General features: G+C 49.6%; 12 protein-coding genes across 12 annotated transcripts; 7 read left to right on the top strand and 5 right to left on the bottom strand.

Annotated features, from left to right (window-relative positions):
• Nucleotides 1-224: 224 nt before the first annotated feature.
• Nucleotides 225-1,314, top strand: J7337_010376 (uncharacterized protein; the record flags this gene model as incomplete). The annotated part of the gene is made up of 2 exons (XM_044827961.1): nt 225-1,046; nt 1,090-1,314. The coding sequence occupies 2 exons, from the start codon at nt 225-227 to the stop codon at nt 1,312-1,314; spliced, it is 1,047 nt and encodes a 348-aa protein (XP_044676515.1).
• A 1,004-nt stretch (nt 1,315-2,318) lies between these two features.
• On the top strand, nt 2,319-3,593 carry J7337_010377 (uncharacterized protein; the record flags this gene model as incomplete). The annotated part of the gene is made up of 4 exons (XM_044827962.1): nt 2,319-2,433; nt 2,484-2,830; nt 2,877-3,304; nt 3,350-3,593. 4 exons carry the CDS (start codon nt 2,319-2,321, stop codon nt 3,591-3,593), a joined length of 1,134 nt encoding a protein of 377 aa, XP_044676516.1.
• A 161-nt stretch (nt 3,594-3,754) lies between these two features.
• On the bottom strand, nt 3,755-4,288 carry J7337_010378 (uncharacterized protein; the record flags this gene model as incomplete). The annotated part of the gene is made up of 2 exons (XM_044827963.1): nt 3,755-4,067; nt 4,092-4,288. 2 exons carry the CDS (start codon nt 4,286-4,288, stop codon nt 3,755-3,757), a joined length of 510 nt encoding a protein of 169 aa, XP_044676517.1.
• Nucleotides 4,289-7,388: 3,100 nt separating this feature from the next.
• On the top strand, nt 7,389-8,572 carry J7337_010379 (uncharacterized protein; the record flags this gene model as incomplete). The annotated part of the gene is given in 4 exon segments (XM_044827964.1): nt 7,389-7,897; nt 7,942-8,094; nt 8,138-8,529; nt 8,544-8,572. 4 exon segments carry the CDS (start codon nt 7,389-7,391, stop codon nt 8,570-8,572), a joined length of 1,083 nt encoding a protein of 360 aa, XP_044676518.1.
• A 652-nt stretch (nt 8,573-9,224) lies between these two features.
• On the top strand, nt 9,225-9,861 carry J7337_010380 (uncharacterized protein; the record flags this gene model as incomplete). The annotated part of the gene is made up of 2 exons (XM_044827965.1): nt 9,225-9,574; nt 9,618-9,861. The coding sequence occupies 2 exons, from the start codon at nt 9,225-9,227 to the stop codon at nt 9,859-9,861; spliced, it is 594 nt and encodes a 197-aa protein (XP_044676519.1).
• Nucleotides 9,862-10,219: 358 nt separating this feature from the next.
• Nucleotides 10,220-11,761, bottom strand: J7337_010381 (uncharacterized protein; the record flags this gene model as incomplete). The annotated part of the gene is made up of 4 exons (XM_044827966.1): nt 10,220-10,505; nt 10,554-11,175; nt 11,223-11,534; nt 11,578-11,761. 4 exons carry the CDS (start codon nt 11,759-11,761, stop codon nt 10,220-10,222), a joined length of 1,404 nt encoding a protein of 467 aa, XP_044676520.1.
• Nucleotides 11,762-12,347: 586 nt separating this feature from the next.
• On the top strand, nt 12,348-13,128 carry J7337_010382 (uncharacterized protein; the record flags this gene model as incomplete). Its single annotated transcript, XM_044827967.1, has 2 exons — nt 12,348-12,562; nt 12,615-13,128. The coding sequence occupies 2 exons, from the start codon at nt 12,348-12,350 to the stop codon at nt 13,126-13,128; spliced, it is 729 nt and encodes a 242-aa protein (XP_044676521.1).
• Nucleotides 13,129-13,806: 678 nt separating this feature from the next.
• Nucleotides 13,807-14,714, top strand: J7337_010383 (uncharacterized protein; the record flags this gene model as incomplete). The annotated part of the gene is made up of 3 exons (XM_044827968.1): nt 13,807-13,910; nt 13,954-14,027; nt 14,071-14,714. 3 exons carry the CDS (start codon nt 13,807-13,809, stop codon nt 14,712-14,714), a joined length of 822 nt encoding a protein of 273 aa, XP_044676522.1.
• Nucleotides 14,715-14,780: 66 nt separating this feature from the next.
• Nucleotides 14,781-15,981, bottom strand: J7337_010384 (uncharacterized protein; the record flags this gene model as incomplete). Its single annotated transcript, XM_044827969.1, has 6 exons — nt 14,781-14,886; nt 14,930-15,175; nt 15,224-15,248; nt 15,286-15,642; nt 15,686-15,753; nt 15,944-15,981. 6 exons carry the CDS (start codon nt 15,979-15,981, stop codon nt 14,781-14,783), a joined length of 840 nt encoding a protein of 279 aa, XP_044676523.1.
• Nucleotides 15,982-16,229: 248 nt separating this feature from the next.
• J7337_010385 (uncharacterized protein) lies at nt 16,230-17,132 on the top strand (the record flags this gene model as incomplete). Its single annotated transcript, XM_044827970.1, has 2 exons — nt 16,230-16,388; nt 16,440-17,132. The coding sequence occupies 2 exons, from the start codon at nt 16,230-16,232 to the stop codon at nt 17,130-17,132; spliced, it is 852 nt and encodes a 283-aa protein (XP_044676524.1).
• Nucleotides 17,133-17,301: 169 nt separating this feature from the next.
• On the bottom strand, nt 17,302-18,709 carry J7337_010386 (uncharacterized protein; the record flags this gene model as incomplete). The annotated part of the gene is made up of 3 exons (XM_044827971.1): nt 17,302-17,958; nt 18,006-18,125; nt 18,170-18,709. The coding sequence occupies 3 exons, from the start codon at nt 18,707-18,709 to the stop codon at nt 17,302-17,304; spliced, it is 1,317 nt and encodes a 438-aa protein (XP_044676525.1).
• Nucleotides 18,710-19,097: 388 nt separating this feature from the next.
• Nucleotides 19,098-20,829, bottom strand: J7337_010387 (uncharacterized protein; the record flags this gene model as incomplete). Its single annotated transcript, XM_044827972.1, has 5 exons — nt 19,098-19,454; nt 19,502-19,619; nt 19,662-20,072; nt 20,117-20,303; nt 20,346-20,829. 5 exons carry the CDS (start codon nt 20,827-20,829, stop codon nt 19,098-19,100), a joined length of 1,557 nt encoding a protein of 518 aa, XP_044676526.1.
• Nucleotides 20,830-21,058: the final 229 nt, after the last annotated feature.

Genomic DNA, 21,058 nt, shown 5'->3' on the forward strand with positions numbered 1-21,058 from the left:
TTTGGACCATAGAGTCTCACGCGAATGCGTCTGTAATTGATTGAATTGAGCTTGAATTCATTTAGTCGGCAAGTTCAATATTTTGAGCTTGAATGTGATGCTGTTTCAATGAGGTGCGGTCCCTGACGATCACTTCGATAAGATAAGGTCACGTGATATTTAAATCAAGTGGAAGGCAGCTCCATCATGCAGCCTCTCTGCTCTGCATCATTCACAACAACAAAATGGCGACAGAGGACGAGCGCTACAGGCAGTCCAGCCAATACCGGCTGTGGTCGTTCACGCCGGCGAACCTCCAAGAACTGCGCGCAAAGACAAACTCCCTCGCGCGAGAACAGATCGCTCCTCGACTTGCGACAGACCCTCCGCCTGACTTTCTCACCCCCGAGGAGGAGATACGCCTCGTCAAGTTCTTCACCGTCGAGCTTATCCGCGCGGCTACATTCTGCGAGCTTCCTACTGAGATTCGAGCGACGGCCGCTATCTTTCTGCGAAGATTCTACGTGACCAACTCGGTCATGACCTACCCTGCGACCGACCTACTCAAAACATCACTCTTCTTCGGATGCAAGGCTGAGGGTTTCTTCTACAAGCTAAATGCCTTCTCGGATAAGTTCCCAAACACAACTGGCGAGCAGATTCTGGCGGGAGAGTTTCTTCTCTGCCAGGGAATCCGCTTTGCTTTTGATGTGCGACATCCGTTCAGAGCGCTCGAGGGTGCCATCCTGGAGTTGCGAAGGAAGCTACCGGACGAAGAGACGCGAATCGGTAAAGCGCACGCCCGAGCGCGAGAAATTCTCAAGTTCAGTCCTTTAGTGACAGACGCATATTTCCACTATGCGCCGAGTCAAATCATGATGGCGGCGCTTTCCATGGCAGACCATGGACTGCTCGATACTCTGATCCCGACTCCTGGTCAAGGCGACAACGCTAGTCAGGAATCAGCATTTGCAAACATCCGGGACAAGATTCTAGGAGCTGTAGACAGCTGCCGCAAGATGCTCGAAGAGGAACCTCCCGAGAGAATGACAGAGTATTGGGGAACGGTACGTCTAAAGCTTGTTGTGTGAACCATGCTAACAGGAGTAGCCCGAGATTGTCAAAGCGATGAAACCGCTCCGAAAGAAACTGCAGAAATGCCGTGATCCCGATCGAGCGAACCTAGTCAATCTTCAACGAGCGAGACGAGAACAAGTTATGAACAAAGAAAAGAAGGCGGCGGCCAACGAGGACGGGACAGTATTTGGGGATGATCTCCGAGAGACAAAGAGAGTGAAACTGGAAAACGCCGACCCATTTGGACCTCCTCTCTGAGTTGCCCCGTCAAATTGGTGAACAATCCATTCACCCAACGACCAAACCAATCGGCATCTGCCAACAATTTTGCCAAAAACTCTGCGACAGTCTGGACTCTGAACCATGTCCGGCCATTTTTGACCGATGCATGAGCTGACCAACATCCCTTTTCACCCTCGGCGTTGCATTGGCCGATTTACACTCCAAGGGAGCTCTTCATCACCCTATGAAACAGCTGGAATGCGACGCTAGCAGTGCCGAGCGCCTTGGCGGCGTCTTCAATTGAGTGAGGATCAGTCAAAAAAACAAAGTCGGCTGTGTACAAAAACTGAGCTTTGCTGTTGGGCGATGGCCTAATAAATATCTATGACGATATCACGATACCCGATCGGCTGTGGAGTGTGGGGATCCGGGCTGAGGATGCTTGCAGCCTAGTCCGAATTGACTCCAAGCCCAATGAGATTTTCCGGATATTACCAGCAAGAGCATGAAGCTATTGAGCTGTGTAGGTTGTCTGTTACGCGGTTCGCCTTGAACCGATACAACAAACAGGCTTTTTCCCTCAGGTTCAGGTTCGATACAAGGCAGGACTAGTTACAATAGCTAATGGAAATCTCTTGCTTTGACCAATTGAATGCACGTCTCTCGCATGGTGCGACTCGAAACTGCAACTCCCGAATACACAGCTTCCCCGGCTTTCGGCACACGACAGACTCAGAGTCTCTTCCAGCCCTTGACCTCGTCTCAGACCAAGAGCCTTGGCGTGGGCTGAGTAGCACTTCACCATTCTGGCCATTGATGACGCTTGAGCTCTTGGTCTATGTCATTGACTCTGTTTTGAGTCTGGTCTCGCGAGGGGGAGGCTTGTGCTCGTGCTGGGCGAAGCTCTACCAATTGGCCAGGATGCTGCCGTCGAAGCTTGTCTCTCGAGGAGTTCTTAAGCTTGATGTTCCCCCCCGTGTTTTTGGTCTCGGGTTCGTGTTGTTTATCCAAGATTAACTCTGTCTAGTCCATCATCGAAAATGAAGCTGCAGTCTCTTGTCGCCCTCGCCCTCTCGGGCTATGCCACTGCCCAGAGCCGTGTCAACCTCACTGCTGCTCTTGAGTCTGAGAACTCTACCCTCTCTGAGCTCAGCGGTATGTTGTTATTACTGCATCTCATCTGCCGATACAAGCTGACCGTGTAGGCCTTCTTCGTGCCCAGCCCAGTCTTCTCAGAGACCTTGGCCGTCTCAGGAATGTCACCATCCTGGCCCCAAGCAACGATGCCATCAAGGACCTCCTCAATGACACCGCTGTCGCCCGCATGGTCGAGAACGACCCCAGCTCCGTCGCTGCTATCCTTCAGTACCACGTTCTGAACGGTACCTACTATGCCAGCAACATCAGCGACACAGCCGCTTTTGTCCCCACGCTCCTCAACAACGCGACTTATGCCAATGTCACCGGTGGCCAGCGTGTCGAGGCCATGGCCATGGGCGATACCGTCAGCTTCTACAGTGGTTTCCGCCAACAGTCCAATGTCACCAAGGCTGTAAGTCATCCAATTGATCAATCACGCCACTCACTAACACACTCAGGACCTCAACTTCACCGGTGGTGTCATCCACATCATCAACAAGGTCCTCGCTCTTCCCAAGAACCTTTCCGACACGGCTATTGCCGCCAACCTCTCCGCCGTTGCTGGCGCTCTCACCGAGTCCAAGCTCGTCACAAACCTCACCAATGAGAAGAACATCACTGTCTTTGCTCCCAGCAACAGCGCCTTTGCCAACATTGGTTCTGTCCTCTCCAACTTGAGCGAGTCTGATCTCGAGAGCATTCTCAAGTACCACGTTGTCAACAACACTCTTGGCTACAGCTCTACCCTCAAGAACGGTTCTCTTACCACTTCTGAGGGTGAGAAGCTCAACATTGTTGTCCACAACGGCACTGTCTGGGTCAACGAGGCCAAGGTCATTGTGCCTGATGTCCTCATCGCCAACGGTGTCGTCCATGTCATCGATGCGTAAGTCATTCCATCCATTTTGACAAACTTAACTAACATTCCCAGTGTCCTCAACCCCGAAAAGCCTTCTGCCACCGCCAACCCCACCGCCAGCACCCAGGAGGCTGCTTTCTCAGGCGCCAGCTCCGTCAGTGACATCCCCTTCACATCGGGTGTTCCCGAGAACACAAACACAGCTGCGGCCACTGGCCTGTCGCCTTCGACCTCCACTGAAGGCGCTGCCCAGGCCACTGCTGCCATTGCGCTCGGCGCCCTTTTCGGTGGTGCTGCCCTTGTCATGAACTTCTAAGCTTGGACGGGTTAATGGTTAATGGTTATGTGAATAGTATGAATAATGGACGATAGTAATGATGGATTGAATACATAATTTGACCCACGGCTTGTGCCTTACAGAGAAAGTCTAACTCTCGATGCTCCCAAAGTCACGGCAAATGCCACAGACGTGACTCGTTAAACCTCAGTAGCAGGCCCTTCATCCCCGTAGATAGGATCTCTCCAAAACCACTCCACGTCCTCAATAGCTTTCACCTTTTCCTCCTCGCCCTTCTTTCCATAGCACATATCCCAATCACAGCCCTTCGGATAACTCCCGACCATCTCAAACCCGCCGTCCAGATCCTCCAACAGGCGATGCCCCACTCCCGCGGGCACAATAACCACATCGCCCGTTTCCACCACCGGCTCGACCCTCCCCTCATTGTCCTCGCCACCAAAGCATAAGCGGGCTCTGCCGTGGCTTATGCAGAGGACCTCGTGGGTCGTGCTGTGGAAGTGTGTTTGGGAGTACATTGTGTAGCGCCACTGCGGTGTTACCACGTTAATTGAGGTTAAGTGCGCTTCGATCTTTGATGCGGATATTGGGGGCTTGAAGGCGGCGTGGTAGTGAAGAAGGGGCTTTTGGTGGATGCTACAATTGGGGATAAGTTTGTGAGACGGGATGAGATGCTTTGAGACACGGAGAGATGAGAGCGGTGTTAGAGACATTGTTACCAATTTTGATTGCAGTATAAATGTGTAATGAAGATGTGAAGAATTGGGCGACGCGGTGGTGTTCTTCAGCTGTTGATGCATGGAGTAACGATTCCACTTGACGTCATTATTTCATCTTTAGGGTAGGTCATGAAGCAATTGTCATCATATCTTAACAAGCTTCTCCAGCGACTCAACTCACTCACACGCATTTCATTCGACTATCGATAATAGAACTCAATGATAAAATGCGATACCTACCCGGAACCCAAATTTAGCGCTTCCCCGCGATCGGGACCCACGTGGCGTTCGGGGAGGCTTCCGGTATTGACACGGCCAAGTCCGGTTTACCCGGCTGGGCATAGGCACCCTTGACGGTAGCTAAAGGCAATATCATAATTCCATATTCACCGGAATTCATGTAAGGAGTGTCTATGGATAGTTTACGAGTCGCTTCTAAAAGAAGAGGTCATACTTCCAGCTTAGTTTGAAGATTGATACTGAGCCGTTCCGCAAAACAGTGAGAGGTTCTACGAGAGCCCCAATGATTTGAAATGGGTTGATAAAGAAAGATAGGTGATAGTTTTGAAGACTAGTGCATGTTTATTGACCACGGGGCATGATCCCAAGGGATTCAACGCACGAACTCATGAAGTACAACCTAAACAGCTCAACGACCAAGAGAGTCTCCGCTGGAGCAAAGAAAGGATAAACAGAACCAAAATAATGAGCTAAGATTCTCAACACCCTTGTTTTAAGCGTTTCTCACATACCCTTAGTATACGAACTGCCCCCTTGGAGCAAGATTAGCATCGTAGTTGACCGAGAGGATGTGATGAGGTCCTTGGCATCTGTCAAAAGTCTAGATGAGAGCCATGAGTTCTCGAAAGGATATCCGAGATTAAGCTTAACGAAATGGAGAACAGTGCACAGTCTACGGGATTGGATGGAATACGACAGATTGTGGACAGACTGACAGGGTGATCAGCTAGATGATAATGGACTATCCACCGTGGTATCAATTCACTAGATTGACTATACGACGAATCGGAAAGCGGCTGTCAAGTATCCGTATGGATTTATTAATAGTCCCCGCAGATTTGTAGATGTCCTGGTGACTATTGCCTAATTCTTGAGGACGTCAAAGTCGAGCTTGGATCCTGTCTTCCAGTACAGGAGACATCCAGACTCGTTAGATCTGCTACCCGCAGCGATATGCTTCTTACCCACCCAGACAAGTTACTTCGTAAAGGAACAATCTGCGTATTTTCGAGGCCAAAGCTTTTCGGCAGATCACTGAGAGTAGCTTAAAAGGTGGAATAACAACGAACACTCTGCGCAATGTGTCAACGCCACGCGAGATGCATACGAGATCGGCTTCATGGACACTGACAGACGCAGGGGTTCTGACCACATGGAACATCTGCACGCAATCTAGAACACGTTTTCAAACAATCAGGGGTGAACAGTGCATCAGTCGAGGTTGCATTTCTAGGGTAATATGCAAGTAACCCATGTCGATGGGGGCCTACAAAACATTAAAGCCAACAAACCACGGGCGAAGTAACATAATTATAGTCAAATAATAAGTACGCAAGTGGAGAGAGCATTAATCATTGCCAAGTCAGCGATGACAGAAGGCTTTCTGCCAGATCCTTTAGTGACCGTTGATGTAACAGCCCTGGGATCATGACTAGCTATCAATCTGTACAAGGCTAGCGGTCTGGACAGGTCTTAGCTTCTAGTGTCCATAGCTTCACCGAGGCGAGGATGGAAATGGATCACCTCCGCAAAACGCTACAATAGTACGAGAAACCTTGTTTCCTGTGAGCGAACCCGTTCTGTTCAATTCTCCGAAGCTATTAAATTGCATGTGAGAATGGACCGCGCTCGGGGTAATGTAATGTTTGCTTCTTTCTTCTGATAAGCTTTTGGAAATTTCCTCGTCTTCGGTTGAATTGCCGCGTTGAGCTGAAACCTGGGGTAGGATCGGACCAAGCTAACCCGAGTTTTATCAGGCTGATTTGAGTTCTGATGAAGCACAGAAAACTCAGGAATAAAGGGGCTTATTACGGAATGATTCCGTTGCAGAATCATGCATTTGGCTGACTCGAAGTTGAGCGCCTTCAAGAGTGATTTGCTGATCATTGCCATTCTCACATTTAGAGCCAAATCTCGAGATGATCTTCGTCTACAGCCCAACCAATCCTTGGCAAGACAGGGATTGGGCCGTTGGCACATGCCAAGCTGATTGATTGATTTTGACTGTCAAGGATCTTTTGCTCTAGACTAAACCCATGAGACGACCTTCCAGAATTGGGGACCTCGCCCACGACTTTGAAACTCCGGTCTCTTTTACTCACTCACCACGCAAAAAAGGAGGTTACCGAAGCCCGGCAGTCTCATGCCGATTAGTGCGGTACCTGATATTTCAGCCCAAAACTAAATTACCCTCCCAGTGACAGACCGTCTACATACGTTACGAGATACTCTATAGAGTAAACGAACGCTGAGCCTGGGCCAATTAATACACTAACGTTATTAGCCCCTCTACAGCAACCGATGTGACGCTGTATCTGGAAGAATCCGGATCATCCATGTTTTAACTTGCTTCCAAATTGACGGGACGAACGCAGTGGGGTTGCGCTGATCCCTTGAGACGATGACTGTAAGGCCCAGGTTTAAAGAGAGAGAACCCCTACGTCTGCGCCAAAGTCAAATCTGTTAAATATCCCCCGGGCTCCGCACACGCGGGTCATCCTCCTTGTAAACGTTGTCGATCAATATGAAGTGGATTGTGCCTTTTCTGGTGGCCTTTGTGCCCCTGGTAGCGGCACAAAATGCAACGAAAGAGTTGTTGACCAATCTGCCTGCCTGTGCTGTAAGTTTGTCCATCAATTAGTGGGTGTATGCTAACATTGTAGGCTCCTTGTTATGAAGATGCCATCAAAAAGTCGGACTGTAACTCGACCGATGTGAAATGCGTGTGCTCAACTCAAGTCATCATCCAAACAGCAGAGGCATGCGCCGCCCAAGCATGCCACGTCAGAGATAGTCTGAGTACGTCGAACCCTCCTCTACCACCCCCTCTCTAACATCGATAGCAACGCTCAACATGACATACACCTACTGCGAAGTCCCCGTGCGAAACAAGACCCCCATCTTCATCAACGTCACAATCGTCCTCGGCGTGATATCCGGCGTCGCAACCGCCCTGCGTCTCTGGTCCAAATTCTTCTACACCAAGACCGAGCTCGGCCTCGACGACCTCTTCATCGTGCTCACGCTCTTCATCGGCATGCCCTCCACCGCCATGAACATCCACGGAACCGCCGGCCACGGGGAGGGCCGCGATATCTGGACGCTAGAGTTTGATGACATCACAAAGTTTGGGTTCTACTTTTGGTTGCTCGAGATATTCTACTTTGCGCAGGTTTCGCTGCTCAAGACGTCGTTGTTGTTCTTTTACCTGAGGATCTTTCCGGGGAATGCGCAGAAGTTGCTCTGGGGGACTATTATTTTCAATAGTGTGTTTGGTGTATTGTTTATGTTTTTGGCGGCGTTTCAGTGTACGCCTGTGAGCTACTTTTGGTTGAATTGGGATGGAGAGCACAAGGGGACTTGGTATGTTGACAGTTCGAGGTGAAGAACTTGGCTAATAGTATCAGTATGAACTCAACTGCCATCGGCTGGGCCAATGCATCTATCAGTGTCGCTGTGGATGTATGGATGCTTGCAGTTCCAATGTGGTACCTTCGAAAACTCAAACTGCATTGGAAAAAGAAGATTGGTGTCGCTGCCATGTTTATCGTGGGAACTTTGTAAGTTATCCGCCAATTTCAATGAGCGTAGCTAACTCTTCAGTGTCACCGTCGTGAGCATCATTCGTCTCCAGTTCCTCGTCGATCTCGGTTCATCTCACAACCCAACGTACGACCAAACCGACATCTCAATCTGGTCAACAGTTGAAATCAACGTCGGCATCATCTGCGCATCCATGCCCGCTCTTCGAGTCATTCTCGTCCGTCTGTTCCCCTCTCTTGGAGGCTCATCCTACGATTCGAGCAAGTACAACAACTATGGAGAACATTATGGACGGAAATCGCATATCATGAGTCGAAGTCGTGCTCGGGTAGAGTTACCGTCTCATACAGGTGATTCTATACACACACCCGAGCATGGAGGTATTGAGTTGCAGAGGACGTTCCATGTGCAGTACAGTGAGAATGATGAGCAGAGTCTTGTTAATGGGGAGAGTAAGTTTAACAAGACTCAAGTTACGACTCAGATGAGGTCTGAAAGTCCGAGCGATAGGTCGTTGTAGATAATAGTAGTTGATTGATACCTTTAGCAGAACTAATGAACATATTTCTACATACTGTGCACTTCTATCCAACTTCAATTCCTGTGAGGCTTAGGACCAAGCGCATCATCGGGTCAATGCAGGCGATCCATCAAATGCACAGACATGTGATGCCTTTGTTGGTTGAGCCAAAGTGATTGTGGAGGGGGATTCATCAACCCAGCACGTTTCCCTCCCAGAACCTGTCTCGATTTGTAGATCTATTAGAATGGAGAAGGTCTAGAGTCATACAGACACCATTTGAGAAGAAGTTTGAATACCATTGCCTCAAGTTCCTCGAATTTCATTCAATCATGGCCATGGTGATGCCGTCTACTATGCGCACAAGCCGCAATTCTGCAACTAGTTCGACGCCACTTCGCATTGTCTTGAGAACAATATCAAAATCAACTTGATTCTGAACCCAAACGAGCTATTGTTCAGTATACAGCCAATCAACATGCATAAATCCTCGTTGGTTTCTGGTCATTCTCAACTCATGCTTGCGACGGATTGTATCTAAGGGGAACGCTTTCATTTTTGTTTCCACCGAAGACAAGTCTCGAAGTAAACCAAAGAACTCGAAATCTTCAAAAAGTCTAAGACAGTATGGACAGCTCCTGCATTGAGGGGGCGCCAATCACCACTCAGCCACTATCACAAGGGTCGCCAATCGAACATGACAGCGATGTCCTTCGGCAGTTTGAAGCTTGTAGAGAATCTGTAAATGGCCATCTGAAGGAATACTTCGAGCATACCAGATACGAAAAGATTCAAGATGATGTTCCTGGACTTTATGCCAGCCCTATTCTGCTCCGAGGCTCAGAAGCAGATAAGAGTGCTCAACTCTCACAAATCAACGCTATCAAAGATCTCGCCAAGCTCGACGGCATTCTTGAAAACATCAAAAGACAGAGGCAGCCTCATATCAAGGCTGTGTCTCCGCTCATCGTTGCATGGTATGTATGTTGTCCCTGTAGGTTTCACTGCTTACAAGCGTAGGACGGCATTTTGCATCACCTGGCCATATGCCACCTCGCAAGGCGACCTATCTGTGCTTTTCAAGATCGGTGCTGTTTCGGGAGTTTTCATTGTCGCTGCCCAGCTGGTTCGCAAGTTTCTGCAGCTGAGAAAGATTACCCCTTTACAGCACAAGGTGCGAGGACTGGTTCGGGCATTCAAGAACGGGACAATACGGTATAGGGATCCGGAGGAGGTCATGATTCCGTCTTTAAATAAGCTTTAGATACATACAGGGATTATATATCATAAATGCTTGACTTGATCTGTCTTTCCCTGTTCGGATGTTCAGCCCTATGCTGTGCCCCATACCCTCTGGAATATCACAGCGCAGCTGGCTTGGCGAGTGTATATGTGTCTTGGCTTCCTGGGGCCTTTTGGAGACTGCCAACTTCCTCTTCTGGCCTGTCTTAGAATTAAGCGACTTACTCATCCATCCAGCAGGGCTTCGTGCCGCGACCCTGCATTGTCATCACAAGCGGTCGGATCCACCGTCAATTAGATACGAGTTATAAAATTGGGGACCCGGAATGCACAGTGGGAGAGTCTCAATGTTATTGAAAGCCTAGCTATAAAGTCTAACCTTATTCCTCAGACTCGTTATCCTTGTCAAGCACATGGTTTGCCGGGCGCTCAGGGACAAGGAAGACAGCAAAGGATGTTGAAGGCAGAGAGATGCAGAACATGACAAAGGCGACAATGAGGTTGGTGAGAGATGGCACCTTGGCAGCACCAACACCAAATGCCAAGCATGATCCAAGAGACTCGAAAGATCGGACTAGGCCGACAGCGAGGGTAAGCGTCTCTACATCCTCGAAGAAAGTTCCGATGATCCAATACACAAACATGTAGTGGGACTCGTTCATGAAACTATTTAATCAGTACTTGTTTTCGCAAAGACAGAAGATGTGAACTTACCGAAGAAGAACTTGCACAGCGAATCCACGACCGAAGCCAGGTAGGTCCCAATCGAGAGTAACAGCAGGGTTGGCGCTACGATACTCCAGCTCCATGGCAAACTGCCAACCAAACAGAGCAGTCATGGTAACAGCCAAGAACACCCATGTGATTCTAGCAAGCTGAGGTCGGCTGAAATACTTGAGATCAAAGAACCAACCCCAAAAGATATTGGCACCGGTAGCAGCAATACCAGAAGTCAACGACGCCAGAGCACGAGCTCGGACGGAAAAGTAGTTGACGAGATAAATGCCCAGATAAGTGCTGTTCCAGTTGAAACCGACGAGAATAGGAATCAAGAGGAAGAACTGCTTGCGCTTGATGAGAGCACCCCATCGTCTGCATTGCTCCTTGATACTCTTGTTGGTTTGGGTGTGAGGCAACTTGGAGCCGTCTGGTCGGATGACTTTGTTGGGAGGTGAGATGAGAAGGGCGAGAGGAAGACCGAGGCATTGAAGCGCAATGAGGACGAGATAGGTGGTGTATCCAACACGACCTCTCTTTCCAGACTCGACGTTGAGTGAGAGCTGAATGGAAGAACCGATGAGTTGACCAAGCTCACGAAGACCAAGCCAAATTCCAGCTACATGGGTTAGCACAGTACCTTGACACTCAGATCATGCCACTTACTGAACTTTCCACGATCCTTGACATCACCATATCCCAAAGCAATAGCACCCTCCGAAGCCCAAAGCGCAGAAGCTCCAATTCCACAAGTAGCACCGCCAAGCAGAACAAACCACTCAACACCATATCTGTTATTGGTGTAGAGCGCTGCAGAATAAGGTGCATATCCAAGGGTACCGATAACAAGAACCCATTTCAGACCAATTTTATTGGCCAGGATACTAAAGATTGAACACCCAAAGACCATGATGCCAAAAGTGAGCGAGTTGGCGCCATTGACAAGGTATGGCTCCTGCTGACCACCAGCGCCGGTATCTACGGTCGTCAGCGATGTAAAGTGAACAGATGGAAGACATACTGTTGAGGGCATTCCAGATTCCCGGTTGAGTGAAGGAGATCAAACCAACGATTATGACGTTGAATAAAGGACTGCGATACCATCGTGTAAACCGAGATACAGGCTTAGATTGTTCGATGCTCTGTTCAGTGACATCCTCGACATCTTTATCGCTGCCGGATTCGATCACAGCGTTGGACGACATTTTGACACACAGACATCCAAACTCAAACTCGATTCAAAAAGAATTCCAAGGCTCACCTCTTATAAACCCCTCTCATATCGCCATTCTTTGACAAGATTTTCATTAATGGAGTATCAACTGTGGATTTGATACAAGGTTAAGTGCTCAACTCTTCCAAATCAGGCTAGAATCGCACGTTGCCCGACGATATAGTCAGTGGGCATTTCCACTTTTTGCGATTGTCCGTTCATTTCGTGCTCGACAGGGTCGATGGCGACATGATATCTTGATTCTCAGTGGATAATAGCATCTGCAAGTAATATACCTTGTCGATAACTATGTATGCACAATCTTAATCATGGGTATTAGTGAAACCGTTGAAGAAATAACAGCATCTCCGCTTCGCGAGTCCATATCGGAAGCTTAAATACCGACCAATCATGTATCTTTCCGACGAACCTGACTCGAGCTCCAAGTCGGAAACGTCTCCGCCCTCTCCAACTAAACTCCCCCCCATTCTCTCCCCCCCGTTACGTTAACCCAACTTTGTTTCTCATCACCTCATCGAGCGCTCTCCCATCGTCGGTAACAGAACAACCTCCGTATCATGGCGGGGCGGAACTCTGACTCTCAGGGCCAGACATCCCCGCTCGAGTCTGGTGATTCGCCGCGGCCCAGACAAGCAGCCTGTCTCGTATGTCGTCGCTCAAAGATCAAATGCGACTGGAAACCTCACCAGGAACGATGCAGGAGATGCATTCAGCTTGACTGCGAGTGTGTGCGTCCCGCATATCATCCCGGGCGGCAAAAGGGTATTAAAAAGTAAGGGCCCCCCTCATGCTGCCTGTTGTTAGATTCAATGCTGACTTGTCAGTAAACGAACTGGGTTGGATAAGGCGCTGTATCAGATTGACCAGGCTGTCAAGCGCGCCAGATCAGCGTCGCAGAAGAATCCCGAAGATGATAGGATCTTGAACCATTTGCAGGAATTGCTCAGCAATGCTAATACACCTGAACATGCGACTACTCGTGGATACAGTACCAACGGGGATGGCGATGAAGATGCGTACTCAGAAGAAGAGGAGGAGCAGGATCCAGTAGCGATGCCTGATTTTATCCAAAGGACGCAACAGAGTCTTGCTATTGACGATGCAGAGAATCCACTACAGCTTCTCGCGAGGGCATCCTATATCCAACCGTCGCCTGAGTCGCGACATGGCAATTCTCCTATACAAGCGCATACGGCTAGTACGCAGGGTCAAACGGAGGATGAAATTCAAGCATTCTTTGCGCCGGCGCAAGTCCACCTCGATGTTGGACCGGATGTTGATCCTGTTTCTCTGGGGCTTGTGTCTGAGGAGGAAGCGGATAAGCTCTTTAACTTGTGAGTTTGTTACTCCGTGTTTGGCGCGTGCTAACCGCGTAGTTTTCATCGCAATCTGGCCCATACGAGATGGGGTCTTGATCCGAGGATATACACCGTTGAATTCACGCGTTCGAGATCAGCGTTTCTTTACACGTCTATCATGGCTGCATCTGCACTCTTTATGCCATCAGCAGCAGCCCTCTCAAAACGATTATCGAACCACGCTAGAACTCTTGCGCATAGAGTAATGGTAAATCGATACCGATCAGTTGAAATCGTGCTTGCATTTATGGTCAATATTCCATGGATGTTTCCAGGCCAGCATTCAACTGATGACGAAACATGTACCTATATTTCTATCGCCAACACAGTTGCGACAGATTTATCACTCCACAAAAGTCTCATCTCACCAGAAATGATCGGTTCAGGGTCCGGCATCGGTCTAGCAAGAGGTGACTGTCTAGACCCAAGAGCTGCTCTCGCAATGGATGGATTCCCTGAAATCGATCCATGGTCAGAAAAAGGAAGACTATTTCTTCGAAATCGCGAACGATGCTGGCTTTCATTGTTTGTTCTTGAGCGAGGAATGTCTCTGGCCAGAGGACGACCGTTTTCAGTGCCGATGACGAGATCTTTGAAAGATTGCGACAATTGGCATCGCTCTGAATATGCTGATCCTCTTGATGGCCATCTTGTTTCCATGGCGGTGCTGAGAAGGGATTTGGATGCGCTTTTTGCTACTGTTCGTGCTCTTTGCGATGGATCGCAGATGGCGTCTAGTGATGGATCATTAATCGCGCAGTCGTACGTATGCCAACAAAGACAATAACACAGCTAACAGTCGCAGGATTCAAGGGTCAATTGAACGGTTCTTTGACCAGTGGTACACGGAATGGGGAGTATCGATCGGAAAAGGACCAGGTAAGTTCGATAGACCCGGGATAAGAATCATGCTGACCATCAGATCGTCGTCTCCCTCCTTACGTCGAAATTCTCGTCACACATACCCGATTATCTATCTACGGCGGCGTAATCAACCATCCAACAGCACCCCTCGAAGTCCGCCGTTTCTTCCACACAGCAGGTCTCTCATCCGCCCTCAACGTCATGCGAGCCGCAATCCAAGGCGAATCTCAACTCCAGTCCATGCCAAACAACACCGCCATCATGATTTCATTCGCAGCCTGCTTCGCCCTAACACTAAGTTCCTACGCAACCGGTGGCTCAGCCCTCGCCCCAAGCGTCCGCAACCTCATCGATGAAACTGCCACGGTTCTCGAAAGGATCGGAAAAGTCACACGGCATCGCAATGGTCTTTCTATCAAGTATGGGAAATATCTCAAGCAGATCGTGAGAAGGGCTGCTACCGGAGACGGTATATCGGACCCGAGAATGCCAATTGTGAATGAAGCGCCTATTACGACTCCGACGTTTTTGGATCAGCAAGCTTTATGGCCTGAACCGTTACAGTTCTCAGCTATGTCTGATGATCAGATCGTCCAAGCGCTGAATCAGCCAGGAAACGATTTTGAACCTTCGTTTGGCGGATTATCTTGGGAGGACATGACGAATTTCGAATGGCTTTACTGGCCTGAAGTTGGTATATAATTGCTACATAAATCAAGAAACAAGTTACTTGCTCAAATCAATCTCACTAAATCCAGAACGTGTTTGTCAACGCAGAGTTTCCTTCTCAGCTGCACTAATTCCACCTAGCCAATCTATCGAAGTAAGCTGTCGAAGTTTCTCCATAAAGACAAAAGTCAAAACAGTATGCGGTCTAGAAAGTCAGCTTAACTCAACGGGAGATGCAAGGAACATACGTAAGTCTTAACCAAGCGGGTGTCCAGCCCCTCATAAGAAATCGTGGGCCTTCTTCGCGAAGACCCGTGCCTAAAACTTGAGCGAGGCCTTCTTTTCCGGCGCTAGATTGCATTCGACTCTTGAGAACGTCTGCAGGAGCACATAGAGTCGTCGCCATTGTTCCAGCAGCTAAAGAGGAAATAGCATGTGTTTTTGTATCATCTCCGAAACCGTTGCTGACGAGGTATTGTTTGGCGGAGGCGTATCTGAGTTGTTAGTCAAGCCACTCGCAGAAGCAGCAAACAGCAACTTACGTAGCAATCTGAGAAACATCTACACCTATCAGTAAAGTTCACTTATGGAGCTAGAAACTCACTCATCAAAGCACTCCTCGCAATGTTCGGCGCAATCCCCTTCCAAAACGCCCTCATCCCCTCCTCACTAAAAACCCTCGCCAGCGCATCAAAAGCATGAGCATATCCGAACTGCTGCGCAGGAGCCTTTGCGCCATCCGCACACATACGCACGAGAACAACTTCAGCTGGGTTGCCGACTAGACCAGCTACACCGCCAGCTACACCAGCGCAAGCGATGTTCTGCGCGACTGATAGCTTCTTGCCTGTGTATCCTCTCAGTTTATCTGAGAAGTAAGTGTGAAAGCCGAAACGGGCGGTTGAGTATGTTCCTTGGCGGAGGATGGAAGCTGATAAGCCGGTCCAGAGCGATGGGATGCCTGATAATTAGTGGATGAGTGGTGTAAAGGCGGGAGAGCTTACCATCTCGTGCGGCGAAGCGGTATAGGACGTTGAGCATGGAGGCATTGCTCTTGAGGACTTGCATGCGACTAACTGGTTAGTTCCGAGACATGACTGTAACTGAGAAACTTACTATTTCGTTTGGTCCAAAGGGTGGGCTTTACATGTTAGTCAAGCTCTCCATCGTCGAGGAAAACATACTGAAGCAAACAGCCATGCAAGCCGCAGCACCACTACAAACCGTCAGCCATATTCGCACCTCTCACGAAAGAAACATACCCAAGCCAAAAAGGCTCCTTTTTCTTATCAGAGCCCATTTCAACAATACTCTACTATGATCTACTCCTCTCATCTATCTCCCTTCCATCTCATTGTTTTGTACACTTACACTTACTCTCGGTCTCCAAATCTAGCTCCGCCCGCTCGCCCATTCTGAACCCCGTAGAAAAAGCGGGGCCGTCCATCGGTCTCCAACTCTGACTCCCGCCCATCATCGTCATTGTTCACAAAAGCGACGATACATCCTCGGCAGAAAGAAGAAATGTCAAACGAAAAACAAGCAGACATGTCGAAACTATCTACGTCGCTGAAAGCGCTCATCAATGCGCCGTTTGCTAAGCCAGGTCCTCGTCCGGCGCCGAAACAAGTGCAGGAGTTGTATGAGGCCATCGCAAATGATGCTGCGATTAGGAACCTCGGCCCAAAGTCGTGGCTAACAGTCTCTGTACGTCTACCACGATTGTCGCTTCAATTGATTAGAATACTGATGATTTAGGCTGCTGCGACATTTACGCTCAACTCTCCCGATTCATTACCTGTTCTTCATCGCGTCGCGTCCGCAAAAGATCCCAGCTCTGCCGTCCAAAATGCCGAGTTCATCCGAGAAGTCGGCCTCAAGTGCATCAGCTTCAACGGCATCCCACGAACGATCAATTCCCTAAACGCCTTCCACGCATCGCTCCCCGAAGACGTAACTTCCAAACTCTCCACGAAACCAAGCCGACAACCGACATCTCAAAACATCGACGAGGCGTTGGCGCGCGGTCGCGGACTCTGGGATTCGATCTACAGACCATACGAGGATAAGCTCTTCGAGAAGCTGGCGCTCGCGCATCCCGATCTACCCGTTTATATCCTAAGCAGTCATTACTCTGCTCTTCTGTCCGATCCTCCTGCTTCGCAGCGCGATACACTTGCTAGTCTTGGACGGGTTCATACCTCTATGATTGCTATTTCTTGTCTACGGGCGCAGACTGGCGTTGGACCGCAGGTGCTGTCGCATGTGTTTGGTTTGAGAAAGGCGCTTGAGGATGGGTCGTATAAGGATGATCAGGATGGAGAGAGTGAAGAGGCGGTGCAGTATTTGGCTAGTGATGAGGGTGGGCATTGGATCTTGAATACGGTGGATAAGATTGTTGAGGCCATTGGTGGAAGCAGCTTTGCGCCGGGCAGAGATTCGAAGCTGTGATAGACTATAGATGTATAATTGGATAATTGAGTTCATGTGATGAAGCTTTACAACGGTCTGATCTCGGAATGGCTGTAGAGTTCAACGACGAAGGAGAGCAACGTTGAGGCGTCCTCCGCCACTTCAATTGGCTTCTCAACTATACACAGGAAATAGAGACTAAATCCATCTAAGTCTGTCCCTGGTAAAGAGCCGGGCCCTTTCCATCAAAGAACGTCTCATCCAACAGCGACAGCAGCACCTTCTGACCCGCCCACTGCTCCTCAGCATTCGGCCGAATCTGCTCCGGCGGAAGAACAAAGCCATTCTCACCAGTATCGCGCTGCTCAATAGTATACGAGAACTTGGCCCCTCCAACACTATAAACATGATCAGGAGCAGCGCCAGTAGTCACGTACAAAACAGCACCGCTAGGTCCAAATGTATACGTCGTGTGATCATCTGTGCTCTCGCGAATAGCCTCACTAACCAATGCAGCAGCCTTGGTCCACTTTCCAAGCTCAGGTGCGTAAAGATCCTCCTTGTATCCGAAGGGAGAGAGAATGTACTGTCCGTAGCTGTGCCAATCGATGTACAGTGCAATACTCACGGTGTCGCGGAGCTGACGGACGAATTTGTCGAGACCTTGGTTCTCTGGGGTGTCGGCGGGCTTTTCGCCGCGATACACCTGGGAGCAGGGATCCGTAGAAGCACCGCGCTTGTTGGAGTCCCAGCCAAATTCCCAGTTACGGTTGATATCGCGACCGTAGCATGATTGGTTGGCTGCGGTGGCGGGAGGAGGTTGACGGTTCTTTCGCCAGAGACGATCAGCGGTGGTAGAGTAGACCTAACAATTAGTTCGATTGCACACGTCAATGCGAGGGCAGAACTTACAAAGCCGTCGGGGTTGACAAAGGGAAAGATGTAAAAGTCGTATTTGTTCAGATAAGTCTTGACATCTTCATCGCCGCTCTTGAAGCCCTTGACGAGCTGGAGGGTGATGTATTCGAGGGTCTAACGGTCAGCCACGAAAGTCATTGAGGCGACAACAAACTTACAGGACCGGAGATCCATTCTCGGGCATGAACAGTTCCATGGTAAAGCACAGCAGGCTTTCCAGGACCATCGTCACCCCAAAGATGAAGCCCATAAATATTCCTCTTCTGATATGACTTACCCGACGACACGAGCTTCGAGTTGTTCGGGAACTGTGCCTGCAAATCGCGGAAGTAGTCAATGTGATCCTCATAGTTGTGAAACTCATCGAACCATGAATCATCATCTGCCTGGCGCTTCCACTTCTTGCGCGAGATACTCTCCCCCGTGATTGATGTACCGAGGTTCTCGTGCAGAGTGGTGTAGTCAAGCTTTAGACTCTCAAAGGCGCTGATGTCATTGGGCGCGACGACGATGTCAACGTGTTGGTAGCCATGCTCCCACTCGTCGAAAGTCAAAGGAGTGAGCTTCTCTTTAATGGCGGATTTGCCGTGGGTGTTTACACGAAAGACTTTGTAGCCATCATAAGACTTGATCTCAGTCTTGGGCACAGCGAGTACGCCCAAGGCGAGTGTGAGGAGGGAAACGATAGAGTACCTCATGATTGATGCGTGTGTATTGAGTTAACTACATGCAACTTGCAGAGCTATATAAACCACCTCCTCATTCTTGGCGATTGTAACATCGGGCAAACTTTTGGGCACCGCAGAGGATCATCAGCAAATTAAACAGGACCTTCCACATCTGCACTGGCGGTCATGTTCGCTATAACAAGGTATCGATGGCGCAAGAAACGGTTGGAGCGCCCTGCCGATCGTCCCAAATAGACTCGTAACCTTAATCTATTCCCCGCAGCGGAGCCCAACTTTATTCCAAGCCCCCAGGGTTCAATGACGAATCTCCAAAAGTTCCACCCACCACACAAAAGTGCGTCCATGGATGTACATTACATACACAAAGGTTCATTACACAAAAGTTCATTAACTGGTATCACTCCATCTGCTTCAAATCATCCACCACCGAAAAGTCCGCATCCGTCTTGCTCCTAACCTCATCCACATCAACCCCCGGTGCAAGCTCAGTAAGCGTGAGCGTACCCTGCTCGCGATCTACCTCAAACACACACAGATCCGTGATGATGGTGCTTACCACACGTGCGCCTGTTAGTGGCAACGTGCACTGCTGCTTGATCTTTGATGAGCCGTCCTTGGCGCAGTGCTCGGTGGCGACGACGATCTTGGTATTGTCCGGGTTGGCGACCAGATCCATTGCGCCGCCCATGCCTTTGAAGACTTTGCCGGGGATCATGTAGTTGGCTAAATCGCCTACTGCACTGACTTGTAGGGCCTGGGGTTGTTAGTAGAGGGATGTGAGAGGGGGTTTGGGGGACTTACGCCGAGGATTGAGACGTCGACGTGACCGCCGCGGATCATGCCGAATGACTCGGCGGAGTCGAAGACGGATGCGCCGGGGACGAGGGTTACTGTTTCTTTACCAGCGTTGATGATATCACTAATCTGTCAGCGAGGCTTCATACAGAGACGATTGACTTACGGATCAACTTCATCCTTGGTAGGATAAGCACCCATTCCAAGAATACCGTTCTCAGACTGGATGTGCACCGTCGAATCGGCAGGGAGGAAAGAAACAGCCAGCGTAGGAATGCCAACACCCAAGTTAACATAGTAACCAGGCTTTAACTCCTTGGACGCTCGTCTAGCGATACGGTTCCGTCGCTCTTGCGCTTCATTCGTAGCCTTGGGTGGTCCATCAGATCCCTCCTCTCTCAACTTGAGAACCTCGATATTCTTCTCGGCTGTAGATGGGACGATTCGGTCGACAAAGATTCCGGGGAGGTCAACGTCGTTGGGATCGATTGCGCCAACTTCGACAATGTTTTCGGCTTCGACGATTGTGAGTTTTGCGGCCTTGGCCATGATGGGTCCGAATGCTTTTGTTGCGTATCTAACTTGTTAGCACCAATTGGGAAGTTAATTGAGAAGACATACCGGAATACACAGTTTCCTTCTTTGTCGGCTTTCCAAGCTCGGATGATAGCGACATCGCCTTCAATCGCTGTCTCCATAAGGAACGTTCGACCGTTGAACTCGCGTGTTTCTCGCTTTCGACCTTTTTCCACAACAGCGCCAGTCTTGTCCAATCGCACGGGTATTTCTCCATCCTGCAAAAGAGTGTCTAACTTGTTAGCTTCGCTCAATCAATTGACGGACAACGTACGAGCTGCAGTTGGTGTGAAGAATGCAGGGATGCCAGCGCCAGCAGCACGAATGCGCTCAGCTAATGTTCCCTGAGGACATAGCTCAATAGCCAATTCGCCCGTCAGGTACTTCTTCTCCAACACCTTGTTATTTCCGAGGTATGATAGGATCAGGCGATCGACTTGCCCAGCGCTCGTGAGCGTTGCCAAACCGCCTTTGCCTTCAACGCCAGCATTGTTCGACACAGCAGTAAGCGAATTGAGAGAATCGCGCCCTCTCCTGTTCAACGCTCCAATCAATGTATCCGCAACACCACAGAGTCCAAAGCCCGAACTCAACAGCGTTGAACCACTCTTGATATCCGCAACAGCCGCGTCCGCATCTTTAAAGAGCTTCGAGCCTCCCCGCACCGCCAATGCAGGCCTTGTTGTGCAGAATTGGCGCGCTGTGAAGCTGCTTCCCCACGTGAGAGGTCTCGCCCGTAGTCTTAGTAGCTTCGACATGATTGCTGTGATGTTTTGTCTGGCGTAGTCATGATTGCGACTTGTGATATGTTTAAAGAAGAGTATCGGGGGTAGTTTTGGTTCCGAGGGTGCGGTTATCGGGGGCAGAAGTAGAACCGGAGAGACGTCATTTTCGGCGGGAGAACTGGCACCGATGAGCTTGAGCGGGTCGGACCCTGAATACGAGAATGAGATCGGGATTCGGATGTGGGGAGGAATTGGATATGGA

This window comes from Fusarium musae, chromosome 8 (assembly GCF_019915245.1).
Source record: "Fusarium musae strain F31 chromosome 8, whole genome shotgun sequence".
In the NCBI taxonomy this organism is placed as follows: domain Eukaryota; kingdom Fungi; phylum Ascomycota; class Sordariomycetes; order Hypocreales; family Nectriaceae; genus Fusarium; species Fusarium musae.